Source organism: Tupaia chinensis, unplaced genomic scaffold (genome assembly GCF_000334495.1).
Source record: "Tupaia chinensis unplaced genomic scaffold, TupChi_1.0 Scaffold000066_1, whole genome shotgun sequence".
In the NCBI taxonomy this organism is placed as follows: Eukaryota; Metazoa; Chordata; class Mammalia; order Scandentia; family Tupaiidae; genus Tupaia; species Tupaia belangeri.
Genome location: NW_006159525.1, coordinates 5,575,458 through 5,596,689, shown reverse-complemented (window position 1 = coordinate 5,596,689; position 21,232 = coordinate 5,575,458). Strand labels below are relative to the sequence as shown.

The 21,232-nt window shown below is 46.7% G+C and overlaps 1 protein-coding gene across 3 annotated transcripts in view; it reads left to right on the top strand.

Moving 5' to 3' along the window:
- TSHZ2 (teashirt zinc finger homeobox 2) overlaps positions 1-21,232 on the top strand; it is a 520,012-nt gene that overhangs the window by 305,485 nt on the left and 193,295 nt on the right. Inside the window, exon 3 of one of the 3 annotated variants that reach the window (XM_027766367.1) lies at positions 1-1,153. In XM_027766367.1, coding sequence (XP_027622168.1) covers positions 1-1,153 — 1,153 coding nt within the window. Of the gene's footprint in view, positions 3,195-21,232 lie in introns of those variants that run through there. The other 2 variants (XM_027766364.1, XM_027766363.1) reach the window with 2 other exon arrangements.

The window sequence follows — 21,232 nt, the reverse complement described above, 5'->3', positions numbered from 1 at the left end:
AAAGAGTGTGGAAAAGAAAGTCCCCACAGAGAGGCCCCGTCTTTCGGCCACAATGACGGGGATTCTTTCTCCAAAAGCGAAGCGTCTTCTGAATCCAAAAAGGCTGAGCCGTGTTCTCTGAAGGAGGAGGATAAGCAAATGAAAGAGGGTGGTGAGAAGGAGAAACCCCCACCCTCGGAGCCAGGGTCTTCACTCAGCAATGGCTGTGCTCTGGGCAACCACACTCCGGCCCTGCCATGCGTCAACCCACTCAGCGCCCTGCAGTCCGTCCTGAACAATCACCTGGGCAAAGCCACAGAACCCTTGCGCTCACCCGCCTGCTCCAGCCCAAGCTCAAGCACAATGTCTATGTTTCACAAGTCCAGTCTCAGTGTCATGGACAAGCCGGTGTTGAGTCCCGCCTCCGCGAGGCCGGCCAGCGTGTCCAGACGCTACCTGTTTGAGAACAATGATCAGCCCATCGACCTGACCAAGTCCAAAAGCAAGAGAGCCGAGTCCTCGCAAGCACAATCCTGCACGTCCCCACCTCAGAAGCACGCTCTGTCCGACATCGCCGACATGGTCAAAGTCCTCCCCAAAGCAACCACCCCAAAGCCTGCCGCATCCTCGAGGGTCCCCCCTATGAAGCTAGAGATGGATGTCAGGCGTTTTGAGGATGTCTCCAGTGAAGTCTCGACTTTGCATAAAAGAAAAGGCCGACAGTCCAACTGGAACCCTCAGCACCTCCTGATTTTGCAAGCTCAGTTCGCCTCGAGCCTCTTCCAGACATCAGAGGGCAAATACCTGCTGTCGGATCTGGGCCCCCAAGAGCGGATGCAGATCTCCAAGTTCACTGGACTGTCCATGACCACGATCAGCCACTGGCTGGCCAATGTCAAGTACCAGCTCAGGAAAACGGGCGGGACAAAGTTTCTGAAAAACATGGACAAGGGCCACCCCATCTTTTATTGCAGTGACTGTGCGTCCCAGTTCCGAACCCCTTCGACCTACATCAGTCACTTGGAATCTCACCTGGGTTTCCAAATGAAGGACATGACCCGCATGGCCGTCGACCAGCAAAGCAAGGTGGAGCAAGAGATCTCCCGGGTGTCGTCGGCTCAGAGGTCTCCGGAAACAATAGCTGGCGAAGAGGACACAGACTCTAAATTCAAGTGTAAGTTGTGCTGTCGGACATTTGTGAGCAAACATGCGGTAAAACTCCACCTAAGCAAAACGCACAGCAAGTCACCCGAACACCATTCACAGTTTGTAACAGACGTGGATGAAGAATAGCTCTGCAGGTATGGGTTTGCTCCCAGGCAATGCGACGGCAGCCTCTGAGGAGCTGTGTCGAGGGAGATGGGCCTGCTTAGAGGCAGCCAGCATCTCCCAATGCCAAGCAGAACAGTAGCTTGCTGGAGTAGAACTTATGTATACAAAAGACCAGAACATGATAACTAAGGCCCGCCCATTCTCTCAAGTCCTCCAGTTTAGAGTTGGGGAATAGAAAAAAAAAAAATGGATTTAGAGAGATGAAGTTCAGATTACTGCTTCTCCTAGGCCTTCCTGATATAGGATCTCCTGAGTTACCTAAGGCCCAACCTCCAGGGCCCAGCCAAGGCCACTCTATTTTAATTCATAAGTACTAACTTCTCTTGCGATTCTATTTCCGGGCCTCACCTGCCCATAGCAGGGCTCATGACCTGTAAACTGATAGATAGGTGAGCCACAGAATAAAGATTGGAGAATTGCTAGGAGCAGTCACTATACAGATTTCTTAATCAGCTCACAAATAGCTTCAAGCTGTCTTTATTATTGTTACTTGTAATTAATGCTTTTTTGCAGCTTACTTTTAGCAATTGCTACCTTCCGCTCCCTTCCCTGTGTTTATTTCCAATATTCAGTTTCTTACAAAAGAGCATAGGCCCTTAAGGGGACAGTAGAAAAATCTTCTTCTCTGCAGAACATTGAGATGAAAAGAGGAGAAGCTTGTTTTCTTCTCTGATCTTTTGGTTTTCTTTAGGACAAATCAGAGACCATTTTTAACGAGGACAGATGCAAGGCATGCCCTTGAGATTTTATTTTACATAAAGAAACCAATGGCTTTCTGCATACCTACTGCCGATGCGCACGGAATCCCACAGCTGTGAGAGCATTTACATCATGTATCACAGAAGTTCTGTGCCTTGTATAGTCACTGATGCTCAGACCAGGTATGCTACCTCCAAGAAAGAGGACAGAGACCCAGAGCAAATGCCTGGGCAGGTAGGCAACACCAGCTGTTTGCCAATACTGAGCCGAAGCAAGGCTGGGTCTTAAATCTTATTCTTCTCTGGATTTTCTCTATTTCTTTTTCCCTCCCCTCTAGCATCATAGAGACCCTCCCCCTTACCAGGCTGTCCTCCACTGTGGGCCACACCTGAGGTGGGGACCCAACCTGAGCTACACCTTCTGCAGTCCAGTTACGTCATCCAGGTTACAAATTCACTCTCAATCAACTAACTAGCTCTTAAGTAATTCATTCACAAGAAGACTCAAAAATTACTAATTGCTTAACATATGAGCCCTTGCCATCCCTATCATGAGAACATTTAGGTTTAAATGCAAAACTTTCAGCTCAAGCTACAAAGCGATGGCTACCAGGAGAGTCCCCGGTGGAAAGGAGCATTGTGTAGCAGGGCTTTGGGCTCACCTGGCACCAGGTGGAGAGATTTACCGAGTACAACGGTGGCCAAAATGAAATAAAGGGTTAGACTCTGTGGAATGGGATTCTTCCCTAAGTGAGAAGATCTCAGCTTCTGATAAGGGGGACCCCTCCTATCACTCTAGTGGCTATCTGGGCCCAAAAGAAGACTTTTTGTTTGCATGTTTTTATCATGATAATTAAATGTGTTACTGCCAAATTCATCTCTTGCTTTTCAAGCATGATTTGCTCAGCTCGCGCTATTGAAAGAAAAGCCAAAATGCATCTATTGAATTCACACGTGAGTTTAAGGCTCTGCAACTATTTATTTGCTATATAGCATTTTAAATTTTATGTAACTTGTTATTATGCTTTTCTGGTCCTTTAAAAAAAAAAACAAAGGTGGACATACACAGAATACCTAGAGAGAAGAAAAATGTTTCAAATTCAATAGCGGTGGGTCTAAACCATGGTGAAAGGACAAATAGGAAATGTTTATTTGTGCTATAATAAAGACCAATTTTCCACCTGTTAGGTTTGTAATCCTTTTTTAAAAATTAATATCACTGTCAAAACACGGTGCTATGTAAATAGGGAGAGGGGAGGAGAAAGAGTTTGCCTCCATCCCAAAACGTGTGCTCTCTCTCCTAGGGAAACAAAGGGAAACCAATAATTGGGGAAACCATACACAAAAGTACTTAAAACTCTGATGAGTACATAGATAAGATAGCTCTTTTCACATCTCTCTGCAGTTATGCAGAGTCGGCATTTCTCATCTGGATCTTTGAAGCACCGTATCACAGTGTTACCATTCAATGAAACCAGGCCTCCATTCGTATATAGTCACCATCATGCTGTGGTTTTGAGAGGAGTGTTTGGGACTCATTCCAAGCTGCGGGAATGTGTGTGTGTTGTGTTTATAGAAGAGATGGTGCAGTGCCGGGTACAGCGTGCACCATGGTACTGGGAGTATTTCCATCTGCCGAAGCAGTTGCCCCATCTGTACAAAGGTGGCTTCTTGATGCTTTGTCTCCTAGGAAAAAATGCCTCCACCTTCTGGGTCCTCTTTTGGAACCATATGTAAGCAATACCTTGCCCACCGCTCGTAATTAGGTGCATTGCGTTTCTAAATCCTGTCGATGGAAATAACCGACTCTGCAAAAATAATTAATGTGGTTTTTTTAAGCACAAGTTGGAGTGACCTAGGCCTGGAGAGGAGGCAAAACATTCCCCTCTCTCTCGGTGACCAGGTACAGGAGTTCCTTTTATTTGATTTTAAGAGTGAGAGAATTTAATGAAGAGCTTTCCATTGGCCTGGCCCAAAAAGGCGGGACATGTGGAAGCGGGGCTTGTAGATTTGGGGAAGGAATTAGTAAAGACTGTACTTTGGGACCAGTGGGTGGCGTGATAGTTAAGGTGCTGGGCACTCCCTCATGATCCACCATGGTTCGAGTCCTGGACCTGGTGGCTTGCTTTCTAACACTCTCTCTCTCTCTCTCTCTCTCTCTCTCTGTGTGTGTGTGTGTGTGTGTCTGGCAAAATAAAATAAATGAATGAATATATAAAATTAAAAAAAAAAGATAACAGAATGTACTGTAGCAGAGATAAGGGGGCTTGTATGCAATCACAATACTGTCCCAAGGACAGAATGTTGGAAGAGTCCTGTTATCAATGAATCAAAATGGTCTGTTAGTGATTGTGGGTGTGACTCACCATTACAGGGATACTGTGCCAGGGACAGGATGTAGGAAGATTTTTGTTATCAAATGGGCTAAAATGGTCTGTTAAAGTCTGGGGGCATGACTCACTCCAGGTCCTCTGGGAGGGATTCTAGAAAAAGGAAAAAGCAGTCAGACTTCTGTCCTCAATATTCACGAAATGACATCACTGTTATCTGGAACTCTAGTCTTGGCTGGTATGTGCAATGGCACAAATCCTGCAAAATGACGTGGTGCTTTAGAAAGCATAGTCAAGGGACCAGTAGGTGGCATGGTGGTTAAGGTGTTGGACTCCCACGTGGCTAACTGCAGTTCAAGTCCTGAACCCAGCAGCTTGAGGATCATGCCAGGCACACGTGCATGCATGCCCAAAATCCCAAGAGGAAAAGGGACTGCAGCGTGGCCATCTCCCATGGAGGGGGGGTTGATTTCACACTTTCTCTCCCTCTGTCTCTCTCTGGAGAGCACATACACCCTATGGCAAAAACCTAAAAAAATAAAGAAAGAAAGAAAGAAATAGCATAGTCAAGATTTTATGGAAAATTTGGGAACTCTCCCATATTTATGCTTTCTGAAAGATGCAGATTTTGACCTGAATTTTCTTCCTTTTCTTGGATGTATCTTAACTCCTGCAAAATGCTACACCAAATAGTAAATGTGACTTTTCATTAAAAATTCATTTGGAAATATTAAATGTGCATCTCCGTGTTAGGATGTAAGTAATCTAAAACAATTTCGATATGTGTTCATATATATCTTTAAAAGCCACAGGCTCTTGAATAATAGAAATTAAACAGAGAGCAAATCAATGAGTCTAAAATGCATAAGGACTTGAAATTACAGTCATTACTGCGTAATAGAGTGCACAAGTTGAACAGCACACCTACCCTTAAACTCGGTGTGAACGCATTCTAGTCCAAAGAGCTGCCACCTTTGTCATGAACTGCTTGAGAGAAGCATGCATGTAGGGTGAGAAGCGCCTAAGGTTACTGGATAAAATATAAGAAAGACATCCAATTAAATTTGCATTTCAGATAAACAACAAATATGTTTTCAGTCTACGTCTGTCCCAAATATTGCATCGATCTTTCTTATATCTGAAAAAGATGTATTCTTGTCTATCTCATTCAAATTTAACTGAGCATCTTGTATTTTTATTTGCTAAATCTGGCAGTTTAGGAAGAGACAAACAGACTGGACAGTTCATGTTTATAACAGGCATCAGCCATTCCTTCATCCATTAAATAAATACTTTGTTAAAAAGAACTTCCCTCCTTCCTCTTTACTTCCCTTCCTGCACTCCTGTCCTCCCTCCACGGTATCAGCTGTCCTCTTCCTGTGTGCCAGTCTCTATTGAGCAACCAGTAGTGACCCAGCAGCTGTGCCAGTTATAACAGCAACAATGTGCCCAGCCTTACCACAAGCACGTCACGAACATGACTTCAGTTTATTCCCACACGCAGCTCTACGAGGCAGGAGTTGATCCAATCACGTGACAGAGGAGGGACTGGAGGCCGAGCGATGCTGCACGGATGTCCCCAGGTCCCACCATCTCTACACCGCACTCATTCATTGTCACATTTCTAGAAAGTCATCACTCCACGGCAAGCCATGTGCTAATACCAGGGAGAAGCCTAAGACCAGGAGGAGAGTCCGCCCGCCTTGGAGGCGAGGGGCAGACACTAGTGGGAGACAATTCTATGGGAGAGTGAGCTGGAGGCTGCAGGAGAGGGACACTCAGAAGGGCAAGGGTGTGTCAGAGGCAGGGTTCCAGCAGAATGCTGGCTGTGGAGGCTGGACCCTGGGCTTCAACCCCGGCTTATCCACTCTCTCTAAGACACACCCCAATGATCTAACTCTAAGGCATGGACTTGAAATCCGTCTCACAGAAAGGTTGGGAGAATTAAACAAATGTGTGTCATTGTTTTCCTAAAGCCCTACATAAAGTAGGTTTATGAGAAACGTAAGTTCTAGACTGAGTCTCCGCGGGCTCTACCGTGTTTCCCCAGCCTCACCTGGAGTCTCCCCGTATTGAACTAATTCATGAATACCCCCCTAAAAACCTCAACCTACTTTTCCATTTTTTCTTTCTTTTTTTTTTTTTTTTGAGAGATATTTTTGCTATAGGGTACATGTGCTCTCCAGACAGACCGGGAGAGACAGAAAGACAGAAAGTGAGAAATCACCCACTAGAGGGGATGGCCATGTCACAATCCCTTCTCCTCCATCCTTCTCTCAGGATCTTGGACATGCACGCACATGCACCTGGCATGAATTTTAAGGTGCCAGGCCTGTGACTTGAACTGCAGTCTACTCTGTGGGAGTTCAGCAACATAACCATTACATCATCTACTAGTCCCTGCTTTTCCATTTTGATAACCACAGCAGCAACACTATTGCTTACTTGCCTCTCCCTGTGAACCAGGCATGATTGTTTATGTCATCCTCATTTTGCAGACAGGTAAACTGACGCTCAAAGAGTTTCAAGATTTGTCCAAGACTGCACAGTAAGCAGAGGTAAGATATGAACCTGAGACTGCCAGAAGCTCATTAGCTTTTGCCTGATTCTTGGTTTTGCCTCCTCCTTGCCTGATGGTTTCTAGTTGTACCAGAGGCAAACAAACCCCCCACAGCTCAGAGAAAAGTCTATAAAATGTGGGAGGAGCCACCAGCTAGGTGGTGGTAAGGCAGCTAGATCCCACATGGCTGACAGAGTGGTTTGATTCCTGGACCGGTAGCTTCAAAACCTTGCCAAGGGCGTGTGTGTGCGTGTCCAAAATCCCAAGAATGAAGAAGGGATTACAGCATGGCCATCTCCCCCACCCTCTGGGGATGATTTCTCACTTTCTCTTTCTCTCTCTCCCTCTCTCTCTCTCCCCACTACAAGTATAGAAACCTTATAGCAAAACAAAAACAAATTCAATAAATAAAAAAGTTGAGGCAGGATCCAAGGCTCCCCTGGGCACTTGGAGACTCCAGCTATAAATCAAATCCTACAGCTCTGGGGACTGGGACTGGCCTACAGCCAAACCAGAACACCCTGTTCTCTTCCTTCGAATGTCCTTTGTTGAGTCAGGTCATGTACACTTGCCATGGAGTGTCCCACCAAGAAATGACCCAAATCCCAGTGGGAATATGTATACAGCTATATATTGCCATCCTTATCCTGATTCTTGGGAATTCATTTTAGGAAAACAAAGTAAAAATCAGGAAAACAGGGTCAAGTACAAGAGCAGAGCACTTCTCATACAGCAAGAGACAAGCGCTTCATCCTTCCTAAGGCTGGCGTCTTATCCCCACCATCGGGCTGCGCTCCCCGCGTGTCTTCATTCCTCTTTCCCCCCTCGTTTGGACTTCTGAATGCTCAATCCTGACATGTATAATTTGGTGCTTTAATATAGAGTAACATTATTTTTCATTTACTCCAATCTGCCGTCGGTATCATCTTTTCATTTAACCAGATGCAATTCTTTTTTTCTTTCGCTAAATTGAAAATCCATGAGCGACAGGGAGTGCAATGTTTTAATTAGCTCATATTTTTTATATGGATTTATGTCTTTAAAATACATTTGTGTAATTCTTCAGCTAAATTAAAAACGTCGTTCTGTGAAAGTGAGGAGGGGGAAATGAAGAACTAAATCGTGTCATTAGCTTAGGTAGATGCAGCCGGAGAGACTAGCAAAGAGCTGCTCCTTGGACTGATGTTGAACTTGCCCTTCGTTTCAGGAAGACTCTCTCTATAAAGACTTCTGGAAAATGCCTTGGGAGGGATTTTTTTTTTTTTTTATAGGCCCCTAGTAAGTAAACAAGCAGTTGCCTTCAACGAGCTAATATGAAACCGAACCTGCAGCCAAACAAAACAAAAAAAGAAGTCATCATGATAAACAGTTTTCCCCTGCATTTTTCTCTTTGTCTTTTTTTTTTTTTAACTATCAAGTTTAAAGCTTTCCATGCTGCTTTTTTTCTACTTTATAGGAGACAAGTGACATTCGGTGGTAAATGGGAGAAAAAGCCATGCAGAACTGAAATCTCTCTAATGCATTGACACTAAGTTGCCCTCTATTGTTGGGAACGAGCAGGCGTTCATCAAACAGCTCCTAATGCAGTTAAAGCATTCAGCTATAATTTCTCCTTGCATTTATAATTACTGTCATAGACTGCACACCTCGGTGAGCAGATTAAAGCTATAAACTATTTAGCCGCGGCTCGAAGACGAGGAACTTGATTTGTCTGGCAGGAGTTATTTGTTAGGGAGCTTGACACTTCACATAAAAATGACTCAACTTGATGAAGAACAATGCAGTTTTAGCAATGCGGGGATTTTAAATCAGTCACATCGCCACGCCCTGAAAGAATCGCAGGGCAGTTTGTTAAATGATATGTAGACCACGGAGATAAGGGGATGTGTTAAGGGTACCGAAGTAGAAGAGGGCTTGGTGGGCTTTTGCTCTTCTTCCTGACTCTCCTCTGGAAGATCAGGAGTTTGGGGAAAATCTGTGCATGTCATGTTTTCCTGTGAAATCCAGTGCAAATGTTATGGGAGGTGCACCCTGGCAGGGAAGAGGGATGCCCACAGCCAAAGCTGTATGTGACCATAGGGGGATCTTAGAGCACTCCATGTGGTTGTTGAGAACTCCACTTCCAAAAGTCCAGGAAGCCAGGGCTACGTGAAAAGTGGTCAGTAGGGGGTTTTAATTTTTTTTTTCTTCCTGGAATAGTAATGCATTTCTTTGTTTATTTGTTTATTTACTTGCGGGAAGCATATAATGTATTTAGGCACAGAGAATGTTTTCATTGAGCTGACTCCATTACCTTTTAACTGGGAAAATAAACAAAAATAGATATTTTTCTTGTGATTTTTGGGAGTCAACGACCAAAACTGTCTTTCTTAATGGATTTTTGGCATCCTGATAACTTTGCCATCGAATGACTTGCCTTCCTGCCCACATCTTACGACCATATATGTACAAGTTTATTTAAAACTAGCACTTACAGGCCAGCCAGTGGTGTGGTGGTGTAAGGTGACTGGATCGCGGCTGATTGCACAGTTCGAGTCCTAAATTTGGATGGCTTGAAAACCATGTAGGGTGCATGTGTGTGCATGCCCAAAATCTGGGGAGGACTATGGAGTAGAAGGAATTATGGCATGGCCATCCCCCCAAGGGATGATTTCTTACTCTCCCTCTCCCTCTCTCTCTCTAGCAATCACACACACACACACACACACACACACACACACACAATAGCACAATTTTTAAAAGAAAAAAGAAAAAAAGGCTAGCACTCAGCATAAAGATTCTGTTGAATATTTATTCACAGCAAGTGGTAGATACTGGTGCTCAGATATTACGGGTGAGGGACGCAGGTGCCCAAGGGCCAGGAAGTGACAATGTGGGCTTGAGCAGGTGGGACAGGAGCTGGGCAAACCCCACAGGCAGCTGCATCACCGCCACCGCCATCTAGAGGCAGGAATCCAGACAGTGCTGCCATGTTTCCCAACGCGAACACTGGGAGGTTGTTACTGGTGTGCATGCTTCCTATGGGCTTCAGCTTGTTTTGCTGTTGTTGTGAACATGCTTCAGGCGAAGCAAAGTGTTTTGGAGACCAGATTTAACTCCTGAGCTACCACTTTGCAGCCTCTGAGTCTGGTAGGGTGTTTCTTGGTGTTCCTGAACCCTCTTCCACTAACTCCCAATGGGCCCTTCCAGGAAATGCCCCCATCCTCATCTCTAGAAGGCTCTGGGTTCTTCTTTGGGAAATGGCATCTCCTTCGTAAGATTTCATCAAGTTGCTGCTGCTAAATTAAGAAGGCAGGCCAGAGTCCTGCAGGAAAAGTGGGCACCCAGCTAGTCCTGCTGTTGACCCTTGGCAGGAAGGGTTCCTGAGATAACAGGCTAAAAACAGGGGTCCAGGAGACTGGGAGGATTGGGTTGCCCTGCTCTCCTGTTTGACTCTCTATTCTTTTCAGATCTCATACTTGCTTTTTCTATTTTTATTTTTTGCCAGAGATGCGTGCACCCACCAGGTAGAGAGAATAAGAGAGAATATGAGAAAGCACCTGCCCTGTCCCCTCTAGACATGGTCACACCACAATCCCTCCTCCTCCTCCATCTCTGTCTCCTTTCAAGATTTGGAGTACACACACACACACACACACACACACACACATGTACCTGGAATGTTTTGCAAGCCACCAGGTCCAGGACTTGAACCACACAGTTGACCATGTGGGATCCAGCTGTTCCAACCATCAGGCTGGGTCCCTATACATCTTATCATCATTATCATAATTATTATTGCTAGAGGCGTGAGTGCTCACTAGAGAGTGGCAAAGAAACAGAGAAAGAGAAAACCCTCCAACAGGGAATAAACAAGCTTTAATCCCTTCCCCTCCATCTATCTACCCTGTCAGTTCTGAATGCAGGATTTGAACTTCCGCCAGCTTCTGTGGGATCCTGCTCCCTTAACCACTGTGCTGTGGGACTGGCCCAGGTCTGATACAGCTTTAGCCTTTTACTGACACCTCTTTCTCTTCGGGGCATGCTATGCATTGCTGATGCAGCTGGTGATGGCATTTAGTCAGTGCTAACAGCCCCCAACACATTCGGGCCCTTGGCACTTGCGTAATTGTTACAGGAAGCTTCAAGGTAGACAGTATTCGCATTTTAGAGAACAGAAAGCTAAGACTTAGAAAAGGTGTTTCAGGTGCCCAAGACCCACAACAACAAGTGGCAGAGCCGTGACTCCAGGCCGGGTCCCCCAGAGCTGGAGCCTTTATAAGTCATTGCAAGAGTGGAATGATGCTGCATGCCCAAAGTCCCGGCTTGAGCAGCAAGTGGACACGTTCCCATTTTTTCTAGTTCACCAACTTTAGCCCCAATACATGCTGCTGCCAGGTCCCCAGCACTGAGGCCAGGAGGCGATGCACTGTGAGCTCCAGAAACTTCCTTCTGTAACGTTAGCCAGGTCACGGTGCATGCTCTGTGAGGGTTTTCACACAAAAGCCTCCCATTCTTCACTCAGGCACTTCCACGGAGTGCTCACTGTATGTCAGGCACTGGGGGCAAGGTCCAGTCAGAGCAGACAAGTCCCAGGAGCTGGTGTTCGTGTCGGGAAATGGACGTGCAGCTGTGTAAAGTGCCCCAATGAAGGAAAACAAGGCAGCATAATGGGACAGAGGGCGAGGGGCTTGCCGGCTTATGTGGACTCGAGGAAGGCCCCTGGAGGGGGTCCCTGTAAGCTGAGGGGAGCCCAGCACACCTGGAGCCCGGCATTCCCCAAGGAAAGCATGGGATGTGGGGGGACTGCCAGCTGCTTCCGGGCCAGTAGAGAAGCACGAGGAGTGGGGTGGAAGAGGGCGAATTTCAGACTTCCGATGACCCAGAGGAGGCTGAGAAAAGGGGGAGGTCGCATAAGGAGGAAGGCCCCAGAGAGGTTTGAGGAGGGGTGGTGTTGAGCAGTGACTGGCAAGGGAGGGGGAGCGGGTGGCAGGGGAGAGTCCAGTGCTGAGTATGGAGGGGTGGCCTGGGTTCTGAGTGCGACATTGCAGAGATGTCTGTTCCTGCTTCTTCCATCCCTCAGTGTAACCATCCAAGTTGGGGCTCCGCCCACTCCCATGAGCTGGTCTTCATTTTCTGCTATTTTATAGGTACCATTGCAGCAACTTCCTTGGGGAAGTCCCCCAGCTTCTGAGGGACCTGCATTTGATTATTAATGAGAATTGGTGGCCTTCTGTGGCTGTGCCTTGTAGGAGAGGCACAGGTCTGGCCCACCACTAGGACTTTCATTCACTTCCTGCTGTCACTTTTGAGAGACTGAGATGTTTCCTACATAAAGTAACTAGCTTCGGGAACCAGCAGTTAGCGTAATGGCTATGTCGCTGGACTCCCACGTAGTCGACCGTGGTTCGCGTCCCGGACCCGGTGGCTTAAAACTCCCGCCGGGCGCGTGTGCGTCCGTGCCCAAGATCCCGAGAGGAGAGTGGAGGAGAGGGGATTGCGGCGTGACCACCCCCCCTGGGGGGTGATTTCTCGCTGTCTGTCTCTATGTCTCTCTCTGTCTGTCTGGCGAGCGCACGCGCCTTATAGCGAAAAAACCTCTCAAAAAAAAAAAAAAAAGTAACTAGCTTCTTCCTTTTTCTGAATGTCCCACACTCCAGCAGAAAACCAGAAAGACTTCTTCAGATCAGAGCACAGAGAGAATCTAAAAGGAATGTTTCCCCTTTCCTCTCCATCTCCTCCTTTCCATCCTTCCTTCCTTTTGCCTTTCTTCCTTCTGCCAATATTTAGCAAGCACCTCTTCTACATCAACTATCTTGTCCTAGGTGCTAGGGTAGACCCGTGGAAAATACAAGCTCCCAGCCCTTGGGAAGCCTGGAGTCTGGCCCTGGGTCCGGGAGCAGGGCTCCAGAGAATATTTGGCAACAACTTCCCCAAATTAGCTGCGGTAGGATAAATCCAGAGTGATGAGGCTTACTGGGTTTTATGGAACACCAAGGGGGAGGACTTACCCAGGGTTGAGGTAGGGGGACACCAGGAGTCAGAGCAGACCTCCTGAGCAGGGACATCCCTTCTGACACATGAGCAGAAGATGAGGGAAGGCATAAAAGAGAAACAGCGCAGCAGGAGAGCAACAGAAAAGGAAATCACCTGGAAACTGTAAGGGGTTCAGTCTGTATGCTCCCTTCCACCCCCAGGAACTGTTTCTCATCTTCACTAATTAGCCCAGATCACTGCGAACTCCAGCTCCAGTGAGCCTGGGACCCTGAGTTTCCACACATGCTAACTTGGGGCACCTTCTCGTCCAGAGCAAGTTTGTTTTCTCAAGAAGCTTTGGCAGTCTCACCTCAACTAAGAAACCATTTACCTCAGATTTTCTGAAATACTGATAAAGATAATTAGTCTCCATTCATGCTAGTAATCAGGATAACGTGACTATAATTAATTTGATTACCCATAAATGCGTCAATATTTGTTGAGCATCTACTTCTTCCCAGGCCCTAGGCAGGGCTGGGAGAAAATGGAACCACAGAGAATGGCATTTCCTTTCTCAGCCAGGTAGGGAGGCAAGTGAGCAGCAAGTACCTTGGGGAGAGATGCCATCACTGAGGGGTGCCCGTAGCTCTGTAAGTGTCCAGCAGAGGCTTTGACCTGGTGATGAAGGTCAGGAAAACCCTCAGTGAAAATGGGAAGGATTAATAGGCGTTAATGAGAGGAAACAGGAAGTGTGTTCCAGACAGAGGGAGAAGCATCTGCGGAGACCCCGTGGTGGGTAAGAACCAGGATAAGCACAGGTGCCTGAACCAAGCTTAATGAGCTAGAGGGGAGACAGTGAGGGTGGTGGGAAATGAGGTCCAGTTATTCAGTTCTCATAATATTTCAGCCTGCCCTCAATTTCAAGGCACTATTCACTTACTCTTTTCAACAATCTCATAGATGAGTTCACGAGGCCATTATGAAAATTAAGAGATGGTCCCCATAGTTCACCTGAAATCCGGTAAATGCTCAGTAAACCTGAGCTGTTATTTTATGGGGACTTTCAGAAGTCAGGGTTGACTTTGAGGTCTGATACACCTGAGTTCAAATCTCAGTGGAGCCACTTACTGTTTGAACCCAGGCAAGTCAGTTTTCCCTCTGAGCTTCAGTTACATTATCTGTAAAATGCAGCTAGTAAACTAATCTTCACAATAACTCAAAAACTAATCTACATTTGATTGATGAAAGGGCCTAGCACATATTAGGTAACCTCACAGCCCTGACTGTGCTGAGGAGTAAGACAGCACACAAGGAGTGCTGGGCACTGGGCCTGGCACACAGAGCAAACGTGTGATGAGCTGCCCTCTCCTCTATGCCCCTCTTGGTCACCAGCCTTAAGAAAATATTTTTTTTTTCTTAAGCCTTAAATCAAGATGCAGAATGAATTGTGCCATTTTATTTTTAAAAAATGAGAAATTAAGAGTGTATGTTTATCAGGGGCCAGCAGGTGGCATGGTGGTTGAGGGTGCTGGGCCACAGAGCTGACAATCCTTTGAGTTTCAGACCTGTTGGCTTGCTCTCTCTCTCTCTCTCTCTCTTTTTAAGAGTGCATATTTATCAAAACATTTCTGGAGAGGAAAAAAAAATGAATGTTCTTGGAAAAAGGACAGAATATAGCATCTATCTGCCATTTCCTCTCCTCTGACATCCCCCTTCTTCCTCTGCCACCAACCACATAGAAAAATTCTATTTACTACAGCACAAATTCACCCATGGCTGAGCCATGCTTGGGCATTGGAGTTTTAAATGCAAATGATGGTGATGAGGGTGATAGTGATGATGATGATGAAGGCATGATAAGGACGCTGTGACGATGTGATGAGGGTGAGCTGCTCTGCTGCTAATGGTGATATGATGATGGCGATGATGGTGGTAGTGGTGGTGTAGGATGATGATAATGACAAAGGTGGTGATGTTGGTGATGGTAACGATACAATGAGGGTGGTGGTGATGATGATACGATGTTGGTGGGGAAGGAGGTGATGATGACGATACAGTGATGGTGGTGGCGTAGGATGATGATAATGACCAAGGTGGTGATGATGGTGATGGTAACTATACAATGATGGTGGTGGTGATGATGATACGATGTTGGTGGGGAAGGAGGTGATGATGACGATACAGTGATGGTGGTGGCGTAGGATGATGATAATGACCAAGGTGGTGATGATGGTGATGGTAACTATACAATGATGGTGGTGGTGATGATGATACGATGTTGGTGGGGAAGGAGGTGATGATGACGATACAGTGATGGTGGTGATGGTAGTAATGGTGATGATCTGATGGCGGTGGTGGTTGATATGGGGTGGTGGTAGTAGTGGAGATGATGGTAATGATGGTGACGATGATACGATGATGGCAATGGTGATGATATCATGAGGGTGGTGGTGGTGGTGATGACAATGATAGTGACAGTGGTAATGATGATACAATGACGGCGGTGATGATGATACCATGAGGGTGGTGGTGGTGGTGATCAAGGGATGGTGGTAGTGGTGGTGACGATAATAATGACCCAATGATGGTGGTGGTAAGATGAATAGGATGACCTGTGCTCATTTATGTTATATAAGGGCCCAGCACATCATATTCAGAGCACCCCATCATGATATCATGATGGTGGTAGTGATGGTGGTCATAGAGTGGTGGTGATGATAATGATGATACCGCGGTGGCAGATGGTGGTCATAGAGTGGTGGTGATGATAATTATGGTACCATGGTGGCAGTGGTGGTGGTGGTGGTGACAATGATACAATGATAACGATGATATAATGATGATTATGGTGGTGATGATGATGATTAAATGTGGCAAAAACATGCTTAGCAGAGTGCCTGACACAGTATCCAATACCACCGTGGTCCTTATTGTTATTGATATAAACAGGAGAGTAATATTAATTGAACGCTGTCTTGAATTACTATTGATATTATTTTATCAGTATCGATGAGGTAAAAGGCACTTCATCTTTGGCTACTGTTTTTATTAAATAAATGTATTTTAGCATCAGCTCTGAGAAATAAATGATAATATAAATAATAAATAATTTACTCACAAATTTAAATTTGAAGAAGCAAGAATTTTTCTATAAAAGTGGGAGCTAGAGAAGAGCTTGCTCACAGCAAAATCCATCTGTAGAGGATACTGTAGAGATGCCTTTGGTTCCCCGTGCCCTGCCCCGGCTTCTGTGTACTTTCCGTTCCGCTGGACACACCTGCAACTCTCTTCTGTGGGTGCCCCATGGCTACTGGAGGCAGTTTTGCTGCATATGCAGAGTGAGTGCCCTCAGTGCAGAAGCATGCCCCAGAATGGCCCCTAGCCAACATCTGACAGGTGTGGACAGCCAGAGCTCAGCCCCTGCCTCCAGACTGGCCACACTGAGTATGATATTCTAGGCCCTTAATAACATGAACGAGTGTGGGTCATCCTATTCATTTTACCCTACAGTCTATGGAGAGCTGTGGTTGCACCCAGCCGCAGGTGAAGAAACCGGCTGCAGAGAGGTGATGCAGGACCGCAAGGTGAGGAAGTGATGGAAACGGAGGGCAAGTGTGGACAGACAGTTGATTCACCTCAAGCTGGAAATCTGGCCAAAAATCTCCCAGCATCTTGCCGATATCCCTTGGTTAGATTCTATGGAGGCCACGCCCAAGTGTGAGCTGCAGACCCACCAACTACTCACAGAGGAGGAGCGAAGACTGGGCAAAAGGCAATGTTTAAATACCTCCAACGCCCAAATCTTAGATGTAGGCAACTTTCTACCACGCGAGCCCTCCAGCAAATTGACGCTTTAAAATGTGCATAGTTTTATCTGCTGTGTTTTCCATCGATGGAAGAAAAAAATGATGTTTCAGGTTATGTTATTTTCAATGCTACATTACTCGATTTCACAGTCAAATAGTTCTATTTTTGTTCACCAGAGGATTTTGTCATGTTCAATTGTTGGTGACTCCCCCCTCTTCCGTATTCACTGAAGCCTCCATGTCCCCCTCTCTGTCTTCCTCTAGAGTCTCCTGTGTGTGGTAACCATGGAAATGGGTCCCTGTTGAATAGCTCTTGCTCTGGCTTAGAAGTCAAAGAACCAGTCAGGACCTTGTCATCCCAGAAATGTAAGAAGATAAAAAATGGGAAGCCTCTGGAAGTGGAGGGAAGGTCTGTCCCATGATATGAAGGGACAGGGAGTTCCTGAGGTCTAGAAATCTCTAGAATAAAGTATGTGACAGCCAAACTCAATGAGGAAGAACATGAGCTCTATAACTGCCTAGACCTGGCCTCAGGGGTGGCTCTCTGCTTCCTAGCTAAGGGACATGGGGCAAGTCATATCCCCTTCTTCCATTGAGTGGCTGCAAGAAGGCCAACCTCACATACTGTTAAAGGATAAAATTAGAAAAACAAAAACAAAACACTAAATGCCTGTCTCGTCCAATATCAGGCATATAGAAGTCTTCAATTAAGAAAAGCTGCTCTCATAATAATTAAATCGAGCACCCCTAGAATCGAGGTTGGGTGAACATGTCTAATCATTTTAGTCATAACAGCAATTATGATGCACTGGAACCGAGTCACATTTTCTGTGTCATGGAAAGACAAATAGCGACACATTCATTAAACAGGAAATGCCCGTTGTGCCCTGAGACCCTGCTGGTGCTGCGTATACAGACTGGTCCTGCCCTCAGGATGGTTACCGCCCTTCAAGGAAGAAAAGCAGGAAAGCCACTGAGGCTCCCCTGAGCTTAGTGCCATCCCAGGGGAGTAATAAGCCAGTGGTAGACCAGGAAGTCCAACCAGAGGAGCAGATCTAGGCTGAGTCAGCACCATGAATAGCAAAAGGGGATGAATAGTATGCAAAGTAAGAACAGAGAGCTCTTAGGCTTGTACGTGAGAGACGAGGGCGGTTCGTTCCAGGGAAAGTGTGGTGGTTCAACATGGTTGGCAGAGAGGAGGCTGCGTAAGGGGGAGGGTGGAGGACATGCCTATGATGGTGTCTACTCGGGCCATGAACTTCAACTTTCAGGCCTCTTGGAGACAGAGGCTCAGTGGAGGTATGCTGTATTGAAATATTTGAACATTGTTTCCATAAAGGAAGGAGGAAAGGGAGAGAGAAAGGGAGAGGGAAGAGAGGGAGGAAATCTAGGAGGTGATTGTAGCTTCCTGTCGACATTCTCCCCACGTGCGAAATGACAATAACACCTGTGTCACTTGTCAGGGTGGCAGATCAAACAGATAAAGTATGTGAGACACTTAGCACGGAGTCGACATGTACTGGGAGCCCAGTGTGAAGGAATCTTCTGGCTTTGCACACCCCATGAAAGTATGAGGAAGTGAGAAACATTCCCATCCCACAGTGCAAATGGTTTGTCCAGAGGACTAACACTCCCCATGAAGCTTGTGCCTCTGGGTCAAGAAAGGCCTTTTCCCAAGGTGTGGAAGCCGTGGGAGCAGTCGGTAAACACTCTTGCTCTTGGTGAAGGAGTGTTCTTTGCAGTGTGACAACCAGGGACCTTCATTCAGTCTCTCCTATAACTAATGCTCTTGAGACACTGCTCTGCACGGGCTCTGTTCTAAGTGCTGGGCTGCACTGGAGAACTCCAGAAACAGGGACATTACGTTCCAATCGGGAGACCCAGGTGGATAATAATGCCGACAGCTGGTGTTTATTGAAAAAGTAGGGCAAGTAACAATCACGACGCTGCTAAGAAAAGACGGGGTATCGTGAGGGGCTAAGAGGACCACCGGAGGGGGCGGGGAGGAGGACCCGGAGGTTGAATGTGCTGCCATGGCACACTGAGGGCAGAACACCCTGGTTAAGAAAAGCAGACACAGGGTGAGCATGTTCGATTCAGGAAAAGGCCAGGGTGTCCCGAGCTGGGGTTGAGGGTGGGACATCAGTCTAGGGGATGGGTGTGAGGCAAGTCAGGGCCTTGTAGAACACTCAATACCTTTGTGTTTTTCCTGATGGGAAGCCATTGGAAGGGTTGGACAGGCCAGTGGCATGATCTGCTTTGATTTTTAGGAGATGGCTCTGGCTTCTGGGCATGGAATGGATGAGAAGGGCCATGGGTACAAGCAGGAGGGCAGTGTGGGGAGCTGGGAGAGATGTGGAGTGGTGGACAGGAGTGGAGCCATGAGCCTGGAGAAGGCAGAGGCTCCACGGGAATTCCAGGTCACTTGGGACCATGTTGTCTAGGATAGCGAACCAGGACAGGACACAGGAACAGATTCCTTCCGTTTCCTATTGGGGCCTGGGTGAGCTCGAGAGAGCCAGGCTTCATGTCTTCTCCCTCATCTTCCCCAGACCCCCCTCAGCCCACACATGCCACCACTGCCGGTTTCCCACACAGAATCCATTCTGATAAAAATAAGCCACGATTCTTAATGTTTCCCCAGGAATTATGGAGTACAAAGCGAAAGGTCCCTGCTGTGCTCGCCTTCCTATTTTTCAATCCTAATTTAATTCCTCTCTCCATTCTGTAATTCAGGGCCCCCTCCTCGGAGCCTCAACACTAGGTGGTCCCAAACTCTGCGAAAGATTTACTGGCGAGATGAAATGGAGGAACACATTGTTTTTGCAGAATGATTTAATGACCTTTTTGGCATCCATGTGACTGCTGAAATCTTCCCTAATTATTCAGTTTGGCGGCCGAGAGTTCTGTTGATCGGGGGAAGGCTGATGTAGATGTCAAATGTCAATAAATTTGCAATCCATAATTGTAACCACTTGATGCTAGAACAGGCCAGGGAACAGCCACTTGGTCACAAGGCCAGGAAGGCTGAACTGATGCGAGCACCAAATGATCTCAAGCCTTGCGCTTGCCAGAACACCGTGCTGGCTTTCCTCCCCACCTCAATTTCTCTTTCTCTACCTCTTTTTCACCACCTCTGTCACTATCGTTGTCCCCTTCCCTCAAGATGGAGATATCGCATACTCCATTGTCGAAAGGTCTCTAGGTCCACTTCCACCCCAAGCCCATGATGCTGTGAACGAAGCCATGGTATCCCCCCTGAGACTCTCCATAAGCTCTTTTCGGTCTTGCTGTTCAGGTCTATCTGGTCTCTGCTGGCGATCAAACATTGATTTTTTTCTGCTTTGCTTGCTTTCCGACAGCACCGTTTATATGGGAAAGGTCTGTGTCAGGAATTAAAACAACGTTCCTAACAATGGGGAAAAATACCCTAATCTAAATAGACCATTTGTGGGCTTGCACTTTGACAAGTGCGAGTGAACCGAAAGACGCTGGAACGGCTCTGAAGTCATGGAAACGTGTAGCAGAGGCATCCGCTTAATAACTCGTCTGCTTGCTCGCGCTCACCTTATCAAACCTTAACCTCGGAGTCTCTGAGTTCCTAGTTCAAAAATGCAGAGTCTCCTCTGTCCTCGTGTTAATTTTTAAATTATATATCATTGGTGAGAGGCCCTTGTGTTGAATATTATGAGCCATTTTTCCATCTGAAATGGGGAATTATCACCGAACATTAGCGATTGCCTATAAGTCTCAGGGAGCCCAGAGGCACCCACAGCAGAAGGCAGTAACTGCAGTACGCAGAGTGGACTTGGAGAGATGGACGTGGTTTTCGAGGGAGGAGGCTACAGGGTGAGGATCACAGTTTCCCTGATGGGCTATACAGTTCCCAGGACCCCGTGGGCCTGGGTGGAGGTTTATCTAAAACTGGGATTCAGCTCTGTGGCTGCCTTTTTTTGTCTTTCTTGAAGCCATTTGTTTCTAAGTAGAAAGTCCTTTGGAGGTTGAGAAATTTGTCCTAAGGCTCACTAGGGATCAGCAAAAAGGCAACCGGATCTGTCATTCTGAGGCAGCGTGACTGCCAGCCAACCGACCTGGGACATGGGCAGCTAAGTGGCTCTGTCCACCCTTGCCAGGAAGCTCGAGAAAGATTTATGGGTCAGGCTGGCTAGGTTTGGACCCGGGTTCTACTACTGACTGTCAGTAAGAGCAGGGTTAATCCTAACCCTAACCCCTCTTAGACTTAGCTTCTTCATCTCCAAATTGGGGCTAACCTCCCTAACTCAGGGGTAGCTGGAGATGAATGAAAGAAAGAACCCAATAATGCTTTAAGCCCCTGGTTCTCAAACTTGGCTGTGCATCAGAATCACCTGGAGGGCTTGTTGAGCCCAGATGACTGACCCCATCCTGCCGGGGCTATATCCTACAGTTTAAGATTTCCAGGTTTCCCAAGGGTGCCAATCAGCTATGGAGACAGAATTCAGTTGACTTGTGGGGTCAATACACTTAAAACAATACAGAGGCCAGGAGAATGGGACACTCTCTTTGGCCTGGGTTAGATTCACACCCATGAAG